This window comes from Bubalus kerabau, chromosome 7 (assembly GCF_029407905.1).
Source record: "Bubalus kerabau isolate K-KA32 ecotype Philippines breed swamp buffalo chromosome 7, PCC_UOA_SB_1v2, whole genome shotgun sequence".
Taxonomy (NCBI): domain Eukaryota; kingdom Metazoa; phylum Chordata; class Mammalia; order Artiodactyla; family Bovidae; genus Bubalus; species Bubalus kerabau.
This window is the reverse complement of record NC_073630.1, coordinates 104595373-104613756: the sequence shown is the minus strand read 5'-3', so window position 1 is coordinate 104613756 and position 18384 is coordinate 104595373. Positions and strand designations below refer to the sequence as shown.

The following is an 18384-nucleotide window of genomic DNA, read 5'->3' as shown; positions in this document are numbered from 1 at the left end:
AATGCCTTATAGCTGTCATGACATAAATACAGGATAATCTTATTAACTTATTTATGAGATCTTTGAATGAAAGCATATGAACTTGGACTTAACTAGAGGCAAACATGGCACCACTATCTAACTCTGGGTAATATGCTTTATACCTAAGCATTGATTTCTTCATACATGAGGCTAATCCTACCTCGAAGGATTATTTTAAGCATTTCATAACATATATATACCAATTCTTAGTCAAATGCTCGGCCTTGGTAAAGGTATGCTAAAAAACAGAAATTTCAAAAAATGAGTGGAGAATGTAATTTCATTGCTACTTTTATGTATTAATAATTCAGTTAGACTAATGAGAAGTTTGTTAAATTATGTCTGAGGAATTTAAAATACTAAAGCAGAGCCTTGATCCAACTTCCTAATTAAGTTCTCAAATTTTAATACAAGGAAAATAGCCCCAAGAACATACCGTTAGTGTTTATGTAAACTACCCTAAAACATTTTTTCTCTTAGTTATTTTATAGATGTAGATGAAGGAAAAACACAGAGGGAATGCCTCCATTCCCATCTTCTTTCATCAATTGATAAGCAATGATCACAGCTAAGAAAGCTTGTTGTAGCTACAGGGAAGGATGGAGAATTTTTCCTAATTGCAACCCAGAGATCTGTGGCTGAGGAAATGAGAAGTAAACAAGCAACTAAAAGACCATTAAGAAACCACAAAGAAACACAGAAACTGTCCCCGGGGGATTATATTGTGTATGCTGGTTGGATGTATGAACACTGTCTGGGTTTAGCACTACATCCATATTTTATGTGAGTTAAAGCAGAGAGAAGCCCCCAGAGAACAGATACTGACAATGTCTCATAAATTAAAGTTCCAGTTACAGTTTTCCTTCAAATCTTTCAACTTGCTTCTGAGAAAAGGAAAGATGCTTTGGCTACAATATATATATCTTCTAACAGAGGTCCATCAATATTTTCATACGATAACCCCCATGTCCCCTACTGGTTTGCTATGATGAAATCAGTAACAAGTATGGAAATGCCCTATAACTGTCATGATACCAATATGAAATATTCTTTTTATTTTTTTGAGTACTTCTCAAAGATATTCTTATTAATTTATTTATGAGATCTCTGGAACTCAGATATTTTGGTCCAGCTTAGTAAAAGTCAAAATTAATATTCAACAAGTATAAATTTGTCTCTTGGCCTCAATTAGCAAGTTTATCCTCCTGAACCAAAGTAAACAATGAGTAAAAGTGTGAAAGATGCCAGTGAACTGAAGGAGACCAGGGAGATTGAGTTGACCTCAGTCTCCAAGTTTCTAACAAACCCCACCACTTCTTAGGCTACTAAGCACTAAAGTGCTTTTTATTTTTTCCTACTTACCAAGGGCTTGGTTTCATCTTCATCTTTGAAGTAATAGAGCTGATCACCCTTGAGCACAAACCAACGGGTATGCCAAGTCTTGACAAAGCCTCCTTGCTTCCTCAGCCACCCACACTTCACAGCATTGTTCCTCCCTAGGCCTTGCGGGGAGTTCTCCATGGAGTCATTGTTCTCCTCCATTATCAAGCTGATGGACTTTTCCTATGTAGCAAACAAAAAACAACAAAAATAAGGTGCTCTGATATAGCCAACCCCCTCTTAAATTACCTGTCCCTTAAAAAAAAAATGCTGGAGGAATAGTGAAAAATGTACATCAACTCACATTCCAAATTTCTAGAAGCAAACCACAAATGTGACAACAATATTCCTGGAGGAAACTTGGACAGAGTTCCTTGTGTCTTCCCTAAATGAGCTAGTCAACGATGTGATAATATCTCTTTTTTCCAAAGTGGAATTAAAGAATAGGAAAGTTCTAGACGTAATGTGTTAAGAAGTTGGAGGAGGCAGCTATGCGCACCACTACACCATGGTCACAAGAGGCAATATTTGAAGACAAAATAAAAACCACCTTTAAAAAAACAAACAAACCCAGGACTCTCGTGATAATGGGCCTCTGTGTCTGGTGTGCACTGATTGGAGCCTGCTAGTGCAAGCCTGTGATTATTTGAGCAAACTTAGTCTCACACATGTTAAAGTTTAGAGGGACTATTTTAAAAACCTCAATGGAAGGCATTTGTTTTACATATGTGAGAATTTCTCAAGCTGTCTCTGCCTCTCTCTCTCCCTTGAGAGTTTCTTTGGCTGGTCAAGAATTAGTGCAGCTGAAAAATGTTGACGAAAAATGCAAACAAATGAAAAATAGCCCGGCTTGGCCAGTGCATCTCCTTCAGACTTCTGGAGTGAGTGGTATGTTCCAGTCAACTGCATGATGAAGAAAATTTCAAGGTTATGCGGGAAGGAACACAAGGCCAGACACACGGTACATATCAAGCATATGAGTCTATCTTAGAGCCAATATTAATCAACAGGTGAGATGCTAAGCTGCCACAGTAAGTAGCTGGTTTTCTGGAAGAGCCAGGGAAAAGTAGCTAAGAACAAAAGACATTTTCCTGTCCCAAAGGCTTCCTGCAGGCTTTTGCTAATGTTTATTCCTAAGCATTTTTCATGAAGTGAAAACTGCACTCTGACCCTTGTGTCTTTCTTGAGGATATAAGGATACAGATTAATTAATAAAACATAGAATAATTCTGTGCTGGCATATTCATTCCAAAGCTTCTATTTTTTCAGCTTAATTCCAGAAAACAAGTTGCTTTCTATCTAGTCTTTATTTCACCACGAATTTTTTCAATTAATTTGTATATACACAAGTCTAGTTGTATACTCCATGAAGTTTCGATTGTCAGCCCTCAACTATCTACATTTCTTCCTTGAAGGTACAAGGATCAACCCTTCCATCATTGGACCTCTATAACTGAAGCACTATGAGAATCGCTTTAGCTTCTATGCTAAGATGCCCATGGAGGAGAAGGCTATGGAGATGGTGGGGAAGTGCCCGGACAAATATTTCCAGCATCTCTGTGATGACCTGGAGGTGTACGCTGTTCATGCTGGCCCCTAAATGTGAGGTCAGAGGACCTGAGGCTGCTGATGTGAAGGCAGGGCCTAGTCACTGACCAAGTCTCCTCGCATGTGCTCATGGAGCAGCACCTGCCCCTGAGGTACCAGCTGCTACTCACCCCTTGTGCATTCTGTCTTCCCTGCCCAGTAGTGGCCAGGCCTTGACACCTGTCCTGTCCTGGTTTCTTTCTTTTTTCTTCCCATTTTATTTATTTATTTTTAATTGGAGTACAATTGGTTTGCAATGTTGTATTAGTGTCTTCTGTACAACAACATGAATCAGCTTTGTGTTATGCTTCCCTGGGGGGCTCAGATAGTAAAGAATCCATCTGCAATGCAGGAGACCTGGATTCAATCCCTGGGTCGGGAAGATCCACGGGAGAAGGGAATGCCAACCCACTTCAGGCTTCTTGCCTGGAGAATCCCATGGACAGAGGAGCCTGGTGCAGACTACAGTCCATGGGATCACAAAGAGTCAGACACAACTGAATAACTAACACACAACATGCATATATCCCCTCCCTCTTGAGCCTCTCTCTCACCCCCCGCCTTCATCCAACCCCTCTAAGTCATCACAGAGCGAAGCTCCCTGTGCTTTACAGCAGCTTCCCAGTAGCTATCTGTTTTACACATAATAGTGTATGTTTCGGAGAAGGCAATGGCACCCCACTCCAGTACTCTTGCCTGGAAAATCCCATGGATGGAGGAGCCTGGTAGGCTGCAGTCCATGGGGTTGCTAGAGTTGGACATGACCGAGCGACTTCACTTTCACTTTTCACTTTCATGCATTGGAGAAGGAAATGGCAACCCACTCCAGTGTTCTTGCCTGGAGAATCCCAGGGACGGGGAAGCCTGGTGGGCTGCTGTCTATGGGGTTGCACAGAGTCGGACACGACTGAAGTGACTTAGCAGCAGCAGCAACAGTGTATGTATATCAGTGCTATTCTCCCAATTTGGCCCACCCTCCCCTTCCCCAGTCCCTATGTCCACATGTTCAACTTCTACATCTGCATCTCTATTTTTGCCCTGCAAATAGGTTCATCAGTACCATTTTTCTAGACTCCATATATATATATTTATATTATTATATTATTAAATATATAAAATATGTGTAATACATAACATCATTCTAATGTTTATTAATTATAATTACAACTATTAATCATATACATAATATACATATATTAATATATAATTATATCTTTGAATTCAGTCCTGCCATTCCAGTTACAGGGGATGAAGAAGAGCTCTGGTTCTATATACTTCTTATTTTGATCATTTCAACCATCCTCTGAGGAGCTCTGCCTCTTCTATATGTATTCCAATCTAGTTCCAGCCTTGCTTTCTATCTTCATCTCCTCAAACTACTTTTAAGCCTCATGTAGGTCATTTGACTGCCATCTGTTTCATTTAGTACCCACTTTTCCCTTTCTTATCCTGAAACACCTTCTAGATGAACAAGCTCTCATCTCTACAAAACATCTTGAAACTTCCTTTGGTCCATAGGGCTTTCCCTTGGCAATCACCACTCCCTGAAAGAAACAGTCTCCCATCGTGTGTGCGCATGTTGTGTGAGCAGCCTGGATCATGCCTGATGCTTCCAGTTTGTTCTGCCCTTAGGGCAGGATCTTTCATCCCTTTCTTTCATAGTATTTGACCTAGTGTAAAAAGCCAAGTAAACCTCACTCTAAATGAATAATGAATGCTGTAACTTAATATAGATAATAAGTAAGCTCCTTGGAAGGAAAGCTACAACAGACATATACAGCATGTTAAAAAGCAGAGATATCACTTTGCCAACAAAGGTTTGTATAGTCAAAGCTCTGGTTTTTTCAGTAGTCACGTATGAATGTGAGAGTTGAACCATAAAGAAGACTGAGTGCCTAAGAATGGGTGTTTTCAAATTGTGGTGCTGAAGAAGACTCTTGAGAGTTCCCTGGACTACAAGGAGATCAAGCCAATCAATCCTAAATGAAATCAACTCTGAGTATTCATTGGAAGGACTGATGCTGAAGCTCCAATACTTAAGCCACCTGATGCGAAGAGCTGACTCACTGGAAAAGACTCTGATGCTGAAAAAGACAACGCAAAAAGAGAAGAGGGTGGCAGAGGATGAGATGATTAGATACCATCACTGACTCAATGCACATGAATCTGAGCCAACTTCAGGAGATAGTGAAAGGCAGGGAAAACCCGGTGTGCTGCAGTCCACAGGGTCACAAAGAGTCGAACACAACTTAGTGACTGAACAATGACAATGTGTATTTAGACCACCCTAAATAATCTTTTTTCATTTCCTGGCATTTAAACAGTTCACATCTACACAGCTTGCTATTTCATCATCACCTATTAATTCTTTAACCAAATATCCTAACTTACAAATTGAATAAGTCCTTAAAACAAACATTTCAACACACACCCCCACATGCACACATAAAAATCTAGAATTCATTGCACAACAAGTTTTTTTCTTTCCAGCCCTTTATTTCTTTCCTTTCATGTTAATGCTTTCTGTTTAATTTGAAAAATCCCCTCTGAAATGCTTCAAGATAATTAGCAACCTACCATCAATAATATAAAAAATAGAAGTGCCCAATTCCACATTTGTCTCCTATTAATCCTTAGTAAAAAACGTGTGCACATTTGAATGTGGTTTATTATTCTTCTTGCATATGTTGTTTATAAGCCTAGTCAAACCAATGATAGCATCTCTCACCAAACCCCTGGCTACAGTGCCCAAATTTTCATGACTTCAGATTGCATCAGAAAGTATTTCAATGGTACTAATTGTAACAATCATTAAAACAGAAATGAAAACAGATTGTATCATATCCCTAAGGGAAAATAATACCACAGTTATTTTGATTGAAGTTAAGTTTTACTAAGATAACCATAATTTTTATAGAGGAGTCTTGATATTTCTGCAAAAATCAAAAGCTTCAAATTCTACCCTTCATCTTTAAGGATGTTGGATTGGATGATTTCCAGCTATGGTCCCTTCTTGCACTCTGAAATCTACCATCTCTGTAATTCCATAAGCATAAGGACACCAGATATCCTCAATACTTAGTATAACATCTGACATATGGTGAAGCTCAATAAATGTTTGATGAATTAATAAATTTTGCAATAGGCTTGGTGCTAGATATCTAAAAGTGAACATGATCTCCTTCTGAAACGTGATCTTGCCCAAAACCTGATCTTAGTAAAGGCTACCATGATATGCCTAGTTAGGGAAAAAAAAAAAAGTGATCATTTTAGATTCCTGATTCCTCTTCACCCTGAACATCAAATGTATCTTTAAATTCAGAAAGTTATACGTCCAAAAGATATTTCAAATCTATCCAGTTGATTCCATCTCCATCTCCACTCTATGACCCAAGCCACCACTGTCTTTGATTAGATGATTCTAATAGCCCAGCAACTAGTCTCATTGCTTCCATTTTTAACCACAAACATGAACACATAGGCACATGCTCACACATTTCCTTCTCCACAAAGTAGCCAAAGTGAGCTCTGAAAAATTAAATCAGACAATGATTCTCTACATGGACAATTTTGATTGGTTCCTACTGTACTTACTTTAAAATCTGGAGGCGTAAACATGGTATCCTGCTGCTGCTGCTACTGCTAAGTCACTTCAGTCGTGTCCGACTCTGTGCGACCCCATAGACGGCAGCCAACCAAGCCCCCCAGTCCCTGGGATTCTCCAGGCAAGAACACTGGAGTGGGTTGCCATTTCCTTCTCCAATGCATGAAAGTGAAAAGTGAAAGGGAAGTCGCTCAGTCGTGTCCGACTCTTCACGACTCCATGGACTGCAGCCCACCAGGCTCCTCCGCCCATGGGATTTTCCAGGCAGGAGTACTGGAGTGGGGTGCCATTGCCTTCTGCGAAACATGGTATAGAAGGCTCTGAATCATCTGGCATGTGTTTACCAACATAATCTAATCTCATTCTACCTCCTTCACACTTCCCCCCATAACATACACACTTTAAAGCTCTGAACAGTATAGTAACACCAGCTGACTTTCAGTTCTGGAAACACAGAAGCTCCTTTCATGCCTTGAGTTTTGATGATTGCTGATCTCCACCTAGGCTGCTCTGCCTCATTCTCTTAACTTTACATGGTCCATCTCTTCTCATCCTTTAAGTCTCAGCCTGAAACCTACCTCCTCCAACTGTCAGTACTAATCACCTAGCAAATCAGCTTCCTTCTTGTTATTCTCTGCTTCTCAGGTGGCTCAGATGGTAAGGAATTTGCCTGCAATGCAGGAGACCTGGATCTGATCCCTGGGTCGGGAAGAGCCCCTGGAAAAGGGAATGGCTCCCCACTCCAGTATTCTTGCCTGGAGAATCTCATGGACAGAGGAGCCTGGTGGGATACAGTCCACGGGGGTCGCACAGAGTTGGACATGACTGGAAGACTAACACTTGCCCTCTGTTATTGTCTATCCCTGAACTCTGTCTTCTGTCTTCCTGACACTTCTCTAAATTGCTGCTTCTTCACCTGTTTACTGCTGATCACCCCTTCAGGATCCCATAAACTTCACCAACTCAAGGACTTCCTTCTTCTCACTACAATATACCCAGTGCTTACTTGCTATTCAGTAAACAACTGTCCAATCAAGGAGTGAAGCCATGTAACAATCACAATAGAATTCCTACAAAGAGTATTTCAGAAAGTTGTAAATTTGCATTTAATGCCTTAAAGAATATGGTCTACTGTAAGAACTTGATTTTTTTCCCCCCTTGGACACAGGAGACTTCCATTAGCATTAAAATTGTACTAAACACAATGTCAAAATCATCAAACTGAAGTGAACCTGAAATTGCCCTTACTGAAGAAATTCAAAACTTCCTTTTCCTTGGCAGGAAATACATGTAATCAATTCTGGTTTTGCATGAAGGAACGTATGGTTCACTCACTCAGATTCTGAGAGAATGTTTAACTGAATCTGCACTGGGAAAGTATTTTCCTTGTGGTCAGGCTATGGCAGCTGGGTAGTTCATGAGATTTCCAGTAGGACCAATGACCTCAGTGTTTAGCAAAGCAACAGAACAATAATATAAATAAATGGTTACCCTAAACTAAAACAAAAACAGAATTAAGTTAAGTTGTATCTTTACAACCTGAATGATAGCTACTGTACCATGCTGGGGCTTAAAAAGATCCCCTCATTTGATGGGATCACAGCTTTAAATTATTTTCCAGCAGTGGAAACTGGTTTGTGTATCTATTCGTATGGTTCTTTTTGCAATCAGATGGGCTAGGAACACATGAAAATATTATATGAAGCAATCAGAGATGAATTTCATGCTCTTAACAGAATTTTCTAGATGCCAACAGCCACACACATAGGTATTTATATTTGTAACTTTGTTTCAATAAAGAATATATATATATATGAACACACACATAAACAAAGATGTTTATAAATAAAATGCTATATGACATAGAGTTGCAATGTGTTTGAATTTACCTACAAGACTAGTTCAGGAAACGCAAGAGAATAGCAGGAGAAGGAAGCTAGAGGAGAAGGGAGAACACGTGCTCCCACACATGTGGGACAGACGGGAGGTGCATTTTCATAGCAAGTGTCAGCTGCCTGAGCTCTGGTGGGGAGAGTGTGTCGCAGTGCACGCGTGATCCCAGAGCCTCTGCGTACATACAATTTAACACCACATGGCCACGCAACACAAACTCCCCGCTATTGTTCAAAAAAATAGGGATGTGTTCTGTTGCTATGAGAAAAAAAACTGCCAGAGTTGGTAAAGTACTGCAATTTGTGAGCGATGTGTGTAACTTTTGAGAGTCGTTTTGTTCACATCCGATTGTCACCATTTGTGTTGATATTGGAACCTAACACCTTTGTAAAATGAATGTGATTGCACTCTACATGAAGTATAACTACAGAGGACCAATATATATCTGAGTTCTAACCATTCTCTTTTTTTAATATAAATTTATTTATTTTAATTGTAGGCTAATTACTTTACAATATTGTATTGGTTTATTTTTTTAAAAATGTCTTGTAGCTGTTGCTAACATGCTGGTTTGTCAAGCGGTAGTACATTTTATTGAGCTGTATGCCTAAATGCTGGGCTTCCCTGGTGATTCAGTGGTAAAGAACACGCCTGCTAATGCAGGAGATATGAGTTCGATCCCTAGGTTGGGAAGATCCTCTGGAAATGGTGACTCACTCCAGTATTCTTGCCTGGAAAATTCCATGGGCAGAGGAAGCCTGGCAGGCTCAGTCCATATGATCGCAAAGAGTTGGACGTGACTTAGGGATTAAACAACAACATGCCTAAATGCTAGCATATTACCTTTCTACAGGTAATGGTTCACACACAAAAACACACGGAATAAACATATGATGTGTATATACTCACATATACGCATATATGGATGTGCTCACACACATGTGTGCATACACATGTATATGCATGTGCATACCTACATACAAATACACACATCTACACATGCTATTTACAATGTACATGTACATTGCTTTTGTATTCCAATCCTCTATGATGAAAAGGATGTCTTTTTTTTTTTTTTTTTTTGGTGCTTAGTTCTAGAAGGTCTAGTGGGTCTTCATAGGACTGTTCAACTGCAGCTTCTTCAGTATTAACGGTTGGGGCATAGACTTGGATTACTGTGATGTTGGATGGTTTGCCTTGGAAACAAACGGAGATCATCACATTTACAAAGAATGTGAAAAAAACAATTTAAAGAATTAAATCTTAGTAGCCTAAGTAACTGCTAACTAAAGAAAACTGATGAATGAAAACCAGTTCAATTTCTGTCCCTCACCCTCTACCACTCCACCAGAAAACTAAATCAAATTATGATACCTACAAGGCAATCAGCACTCTAAGTCCCATGGTACAGTGGATCTAATGGAGATTGTTTTAGATTTGAGATAAATTTCAGGAAGCCAGATCTGTTTTTCAGGAAGTAATTGATTTTTTTCTAAAAATCTCTTGAAAGAACCTTGGGTTTCATACATGGTTGTTTTCACTTAACTTCTCTCCATCCCTCAGCTCCTCTAGAAAGGCTCCCCTAGAGCTACTGCTGTTCCCAATCTGATTTTTCCCTTCCACGAGCTTCCATGTCACTCTGGACTGAGCCTTTACCACATGTGGTCATATGCTTATTCCTGTTTAGTCTCCTACAGCATAACTCATGGAAGATATGGGTTCCCTTCCCCAGGGAAGATATGGGAAACCCGCCCCCCACACTCTTCTAAATACTAAATAATTAGAATATGCTAAATACTCAAAGTTTTGTTAAATAAATGTAAGTGAATGAAGAAATAAAGAAATAAACAAATCCATCAGTCAGTCTTTGGGGCCTAACTGAATGGACCTCAGAGCCCTCAAGGTTCCCCAGAGTGCAGTGCAAAAATCCTAAACTATTTGATATTATTATATATGTCAATGAAGGGATTTCCCTGATGGCTCAGACAGTAAAGGATCTGCCTACAATGTGGGAGACCTGGGTTCAATCCCTGGGTTAGAAGATACCCTGGAGAAAGGAACAGCAACCCACTCCAGTATTCTTGCTTGGAGAATCCCACTGACAGAGGAGCCTGGAGGGCTATAGTCCATGGGGTCACAAAGAGTTGGACACAACTGAGCGACTAACACTTCCACTTCCATACCAATGAAAGGGCTTCAGTCCAAATTCCTTCACCTAAGTTTTAGTGGCTTAAAGCTAAACCAAACTTCAGAAATTGTTGAGCAAAGGGAACTCCCATTTTTTTCTCACTGGATGTTGCCCATAAGTATAACTCAAGTTAAGTAAAGAAATATTTCTTCTTAAAACTGTAGAGTCTAAGTGTAAAGAAAGCAGGAGAATTGAATAATGTACAACAGTCATGAATACAAAGTTTAAAATAGTCACCAGAAGAGCACACCTGGGAAAAATTTAGCAGTAATAACTTTATAAATGTGCAGTTATTTTCCTGAAGAAACACTAAATATCCTGCTCCTTGATTCATTTGAAATTAAATTGTCCAAAACAACAGAGAACAGACAAAAATAGAAAATTATGTACCTGTTGGCGTGGATCAGAATGTCAATCTATATTTTATATTTTAAGCTTCAATGTTTCCATATTCACTTTAAAAAAAGTTTAAATATTTACTTTGTGTTTGTTGTATGTTTAATGACATTCTTGGTAGAGAGAATCTGCTACCACTTAAGGAGGTTTTCATTCAACTGGGAGAAAAATATTCTAATATATATTTAGATGTGTTCCTACTGACACGTCAGTCTCCAAGGAATTAGAAGAAAAAAAAAAAAATTGAGACCCACTGGAATTCCCAAGGGTGAATAGAAACAAAAATCAAATTAAAACAAATGCTTTACCATTGATAGAACCAAGAGAGAAGGCAGATACATGGCATCTATATTGCTACTCTTAAGCTCATGAAATACATTATTAATTAATCACAATTCTTTTCCTGAGAAACCTAGATGCACTTCTCAATTCAGCACTCTAGATAGTCACAACCAATCAATCACATACAAAAAGGAGAGAGAGACTCTTTGTTACTTTGATTCTATAAATAAACCAAGAACTGATAATATCCCTCCAACAGAAAATAGAAACTCAGGTGTTCCCCAAGAGAGAATGCCATTTGAAATGAGAAAAGATAAGAAAATCAACTTACTTTTTCTTTTTTAATTGAGGTCTAATTGATATAACATATTAGTCTCTGGTGTACAAAATCAATATTTGTAAAGATTGCAAAATGATCACTGTAAGAAATCAAGTTAACATCAACCTCAATATATAGTTACAAATTTATTTTTCTTGTGATAAGAACTATTAATATCCACTCTCTTGGATACTTTCAAATATGTAATACAGTATTATCAGCTCTCATCATCACGCTATATATTACATAAAAATACTAAACACCTCACAAATTTGCAGGGGCCATGGAGCATTCCAATTTCAGTAAACATGCTGTGGAAACAAGCAAGGAAGTCAACTTCTTTTAATGGAAAAAACTTAGAGTGCTCTGAGATGAGAGTTCTAATATGGCAAGTAGTATTGCGTCATATGGCCACAAAACAAAGCAAACAGATCTAAGCAGAGAACAGAAAACAGGAGTTGGATGTCCTTTGTTTTATATTAACTAACTCCATCTTTGACAAGACTCTTAAATAAAGGATCAGAAAGCAAATTGTATAAACATCTCAATGTTTAGGATTTTGTGTGCCCTTCCCCTCCCTTATTCCTAGTTCAGTTTTCATTAGTAAAACTTTATTTTGAAAAACTGTCTCAGGGAACAAAGAAAAGAAGCTTTCCCTCTAAATCTGAAAAGTAATGGGATTATATATCTAGAGGATGGGGGAAGAATGGCAGCAATACAGGTGAGCTTTGATACACAGTGGGCAGAGTGAAGAGAGCAAAGCTGAAGCAAATGGGATGCTGAGTAAGACAGGCTAAGGCGGGGAGAACGCCCCAGCTGGGTCTTCCTCTCACAATAGGGAAATAACCTCTGGGCCCATCATTTAAAGAGTTCCTCCATCTCTGTCTCCTGATGGCCACATTTTTATACTTAGACAAAAGCCTGTCTAAAAAAATACTTTTGATGTCAGACTTCTTTAATGAAGCCAACCCAGGAAAATCAGATATGGTGTCGATTGCATTATCATATCAAGGCTCTCTATGGGGGCCAGCTTTTAATTTAATCACACTTCAAAGAAAATATTATACAAGTAGGCAACTTTGGCTGAGATAGTCATTGTCTAAAATGAACTTTCAAGGTTTTTCCTTCAAATGCAAGCCTTGAGGTGCTTAATGATTTCCAGTAAGAATCACTTTTTTTTTTTTTTTTTGGTAAAGTAATCCTGTGGATTGAACATCAACCTAGAGCTTTAAAGTTCTGGAAAAATACTGGGCACTCTTGAGTGTATAAATCTTGCCCTAATCACTGAACCACAGTTTCTCTCCCAGTGGTTTATTTTATTGAGGTATTAACAATCCAACTTTTTCATTTTAATTTGAGGAAATTGGGGAGATGTCAAAATGAAAATATCTGACTGCTCTTCCACTTCGTTCAGCATCATTCACATCATGATGGACTTTGATGTATTAAACTTTACTCTTCCATGAGGTACCATTAGTCTCATATAATTTGAACACATTTGAGTTCTTCTAAGTATCTAATTAATTCACACTTCAGTTTTAGATGAGCAGAATAGAAATCTAGCTTTACTGCTGCTGCTGCTGCTAAGTCACTTCAGTCGTATCTGACTCTGTGTGACCCCATAGACAGCATCCCACCAGGCTCCCCCGTCCCTGGGGTTCTCCAGGCAAGAATACTGGAGTGGGTTGCCATTTCCTTCTCCAATGCATGAAAGTGAAAAGTCAAAGTGAAGTTGCTCAGTCGTGTCCAACTCTTAGCTACCTCATGGACTGTAGCCTTACTGCACCTGAATATATTTGGGTTTCATGAAAGATAAATGAATATCATATATAAAAAAGCCATTTTTTAAACTTAATTTTCATTTTATACATTGCAAAAAGCCATTTTTTTAAGTAGGAATCTTGGTGGGTCATATGATATTTGGAATGTCCAGAAGCCTGTCCTTGCGGAGCCCTCTGTCCCTCATTCCATGTAGTCTCAGACGGCAGCATCATCCCACGGCCACAAGGTGGTCTAGATTTGACTATGCCTAGGTCCTGAGCTCCCTAGCAACAGTGACCACCCCAGGAAGGGGGCGTATGACTAAAGCATTGCCAAGTCAAGTTCTTCTTTAGGACAACTTTAGTGACACTGGAAGCATGAGCATCTGGGATGAATGAGGGTGAAATCATTTATCTCCCCTGGCCTTAGAAGACAGCAGTCTTCACAATGAAATGATGCAGAGATAAGCAGATGTGAGAAAAGCCTGGAAAGAGCCCTGGAATACCCATACTAATCCAGCTCCTGAAGTTTTGGCCTTTGTGTATCTTCCTTTAATCCTATGAGATATGTCTTAGTCTTCCCAGCAAAGTGAGCAGATGAATTCCCATACCTACTCTAGCTTGCTGGACAAGGAAGCCTGGAGTGATGAGGTCCATGGGGTCACAAAGAGTCGGAAATGACTGACTGCCTGAACTGAACTCTAGCTTGAGTTGGTTTTAATCACTTCTACCCCAAAAAATTTTTCTTAATATCCAAAAAACATTCTTTACCAAGTGAGCCACCAGGGAAGCCCAACTAAGCACAGCACAGCACCCCCAAAAGTTTTTCTTAATATCCGAAAAACATTTAATGATAATACATATGGGAAACCTTTCTTTAAAATAATAAAAATCTAGACTTACAACAAAGAGCTTTTCCTGCCTCGTATTATACACAACACTTAATTCAAAATGAATATTAGGCCTAAATTTAAAGCTAACACTTCTAGAAGAAAACACAAGAGAATGAATTCACAACCTGGGATTGAATTTTTTTTTTAGAGAACATATAAAAATAACAACCATAAAATGTATAATTTAGAAATTATTAAAAGTAAAAACTTCTGCTCATCAAAAGACATTATTTATAAAAAGAATAGACAAGCCAGATATTGTTTGAAAATGTTTACAAAAATATATCTGCCGAAAGACATACATCCATAATAAATAAGGATTTCTACAACTCACTAACAAAGAGACCAAAAAAATTAGAAAATGAAAGTAAATTAAATAAACCCTTTACAAAAGAAGTTAAACAAATCTCCAATAGTCTCACAGAAAAGTCCCATCACTGTCAGTTATCAAAGAAATGTGTACTAAAATCACAATGAAATATCATTACATAAACATTTGAATGGCTACACTTGAAGACAGCTGATGACACCAAATGTTGGTCAGGATATGGAGCCATAGCTCTGAAAAAAACAGAATTTTCAGACATTGCTGATGAGAGCATAAATAAAACAACCACTTTGATAGAAAGTTTGGCAATTTTTTATAAAGTTAAACATAATTTTTAAACTTTCATATAAAGTTAAACATAATTTCAGAGAACTGAAATCCATATGCTCACAAAAATATTTGTACAAAAATGCTTATAACTGTTTTATTTATGTTAGCCTCAATTAGAAATAACCTGATGAACAGATAAATGGATAAGAAAGCTGTGGTACATATACACGATGGAGTATTACTCAGCCATTAAAAAGAATACATTTGAATCAATGAGGTGGATGAAACTGGAGCCTATTATACAGAGTGAAGTAAGCCAGAAAGAAAAACACCAATACAGTATACTAACGCATATATATGGAATTTAGAAAGATGGTAACGATAACCCTGTATGCGAGAGAGCAAAAGAGACACAGATGTATAGAACAGTCTTTTGGACTCTGTGGGAGAGGGCGAGGGTGGGATGATATGGGAGAATGGCACTGAAACATGTATAATATCATATAAGAAATGAATCACCAGTCCAGGTTCGATGCAGGATACAGGATGCTTGGGGCTGGTGCACTGGGATGACCCAGAGGGATGGTACGGGGAGGGAGGTGAGAGGGGGTTTCAGGATGGGGAACACGTGTACACCCGTGGTGGATGCATGTTGATGTATGGCAAAACCAATACAATATTATAAAGTAATTAGTCTCCAATTAAAATAAATAAAATAAAAAAAAGAACCTGATGCTCATCAACAAGTGAGTAGATAAACAAATCATATGGTGAAATACCATTAGCAATAACAAGAAAAAACTATACATATACATAACAACATAGATGAATTTCATAGTTATTATAATGAGTAAATGAAACCAGATACAGGAATATATACTTCATGATTCCATTTATATAAAGTTCTAGAATAGGCCAAGCTGGTCTATGGTGATAGAAATCAGAAAAATGACTACTCTGGAGGGGTTGGGAAGGGGCACAGGGACTTTCTCAGGTGATAGAAATGACATATCTTTATGGGATATGTGTTACATGGGTGTGTGTAGACATCTGTCTAAACTCATGAACTGTACACTTGAAATTTATGCACAATCTATGCTGTTCTAATTAGACATGATAACTCAACACAGTGCTTGAGCCTGGCTTGAATTCTGAGTCAAAACAAAATACAGAGAGAGAGCACATTACAGGAAAATTGATAAAAAATTAAATATAAACTGTGAATTAGATATTATTTTATCAAATTTAAATGTTCTCATTTTGATCATTGATAGTTATGTTATTAATGCAGTTATGTGACTTGTTTTTAGGAAATACAAATCAAGTATTTTAAAAGGTATAAGATGTCTTCAAATTATTTTCAAACAATTCAGAAATAATCATAAACACACACATATATATGTGTATGTATACATACACACACACACAGAGAAAGACAGAATGATACATGAAACAGAATGTAAACAATTGGTGACTTGGGGTTAAGGCTGTTAGGAATTCCTAGTACTATGCTTATAACTTTTCTGTAAATGTGAAAGTATATCAAAACAAAAAGTTATACAACCCATATGCCTTATTGAGTGCTGACTCAAAAGAGGTGCAGATTTTGTTCTTCACTGGATCACCATGAGTAAATTTCACATACGCTGCTGTAGTTGAAAAGGCACCACACTAGAACTTAGTAAACATGTCTTTGAAATTACATAGCTACCTGACCTTGAGAAAAACATTTGATTTTCTCAGCCTCAGTCCTCTAAGCCCTCAAATAAAGACATTGAATGAACTATTCAGTATCTAAGAGTTCTGCTAATTCTATTAATACAATGTTGTGAGTCTTAGAAATGGTCTTTTGACAGCATTATACTTCTAAAGGTAAAAGGATTCGTAGGAAAACTGTTCTAGTTCATTTACCGCTAAGACTTCTAAATGAAAAAAGACAGTAAATAGAGTAGAACTCTTGTTCTATTCCTGGCCCTCTATATTGAATTGCTATACATTCTATCATTGTATCATTTGATTTTTTGAAAATGGCATGCTTTAATTTAGAAGACTATAAAAACAACTACCACTGAAATATATACTACATTTTCTCTGCTTTTTATAGAAATATGATTTTACTTGTTTCTTAAACAATATATGGAATGAAAGTGAAAGTCACTCAGTTGTGTCTGACTCTTTGCAACCCCATGGACTGACTATACAGTCCGTGGAATTCTCCAGGCCAGAATACTGGAGTAGGTAGCCTTTCCCTTCTTCAGGGGGTCTTACCAAACCAGGGATTGACCCCAGGTCTCCCGCATTGCAGGTGGATTCTTTACCAGCTGAGCCACCAGGGAAGCCCAAACAATATACAGCATTTACTATATGCTGACACTATATATGATATATGTGTACATGTATATGTATATGTATGTATACACTTATTGAATCCTTACAACAGTTCTATGAAGTATGATTATTATTTCTACTTTACTGATAGGGAACCTAAAGTACTAAAAAGTACCTACAATTCTATTGCTAATGAGTAGCTCTTTGAAAACAGCCATGCAATCAAACCTAGGCAGTGTGGCTATAGACTGTGTCTTAATCACAATTCTATATGGGCTGAAATATTACATAAGAATAAATTTTACAAATTTTACATGTTATATAAAAATAAACTCCAGCTTAGAATAGTACACATATTTTAAAAATTCCATGAGAAAAATTGATCTGAGTCATAAAACTTTGTCATAAGAATAAATACACATATGTGTATGTATAATATATATACACAAATTATGTTCTTCAATTATATACATAAATGTCTATATAGATGAAGACTTATTTTCCAGATTTATCAGTAAAATATTTTTACCTTGATATTTATGCACAGATATTTCATTTTGAGTTAAAATTCTAATACTCGGCAGACACTTCCATGTGAACTTCCTGCCACATTGATTTGTTGCTCTTTCCCCTTTAGCAGATTGAAGGCAGTCAACTGAAAACCTGAGAAGTTACAGGTTGTCTGTTCTTTGCAGAGGGCCAGAAATAAAGATGCCCCACCTTGCTCAGCACACACTTAACCCAGGGGAACAAAAATGAGGCCTGTGTGCTTGGTCCTTCATGAGAAAATCAGCAGTGAAAAGGACAAGTTACGTTTTGCTTTATAAAAAAAGAAACTATGGAGCGCTGTGTCATTTCAGTTGGAAAAGTACAAAGTTAAGTCCTGAGAATTTTATTATAGTTTGAGTAACATCTGCTGCCTCACTCCAGGTGCCAATATCTGTAGTCACCTGCTTAGCTCAGTAAGGCCCCCCTAGATGCTGGAAAATTATTCATGCAAATCCCAAATTCACCTTTCATGAGATCGAGGGTAGGGGAAAACACAAAGCTGAATAACTCAAGCACGGGTACATTTAAATGGCAATGGAATGAACTGAAAGAGAGAAAAGCCAGAGAGTGACAACAGTAAGAACTG

General features: G+C 37.8%; 1 protein-coding gene across 6 annotated transcripts in view; it reads right to left on the bottom strand.

Annotated features, from left to right (window-relative positions):
- ARHGAP24 (Rho GTPase activating protein 24) overlaps positions 1 to 7314 on the bottom strand; it is a 460450-nt gene extending 453136 nt beyond the window's left edge. Inside the window, exons 1-2 of one of the 6 annotated variants that reach the window (XM_055588999.1) lie at positions 7171 to 7314; positions 1384 to 1584 (exon numbers count right to left, since the gene is read on the bottom strand). In XM_055588999.1, the coding sequence (XP_055444974.1) occupies positions 1384 to 1563 (180 nt within the window). In that variant the 5' untranslated portion in view covers positions 1564 to 1584; positions 7171 to 7314. The other 5 variants (XM_055588994.1, XM_055588995.1, XM_055588996.1 and 2 more) reach the window with 5 other exon arrangements.
- Between the last annotated feature and the right edge of the window lie 11070 nt (positions 7315 to 18384).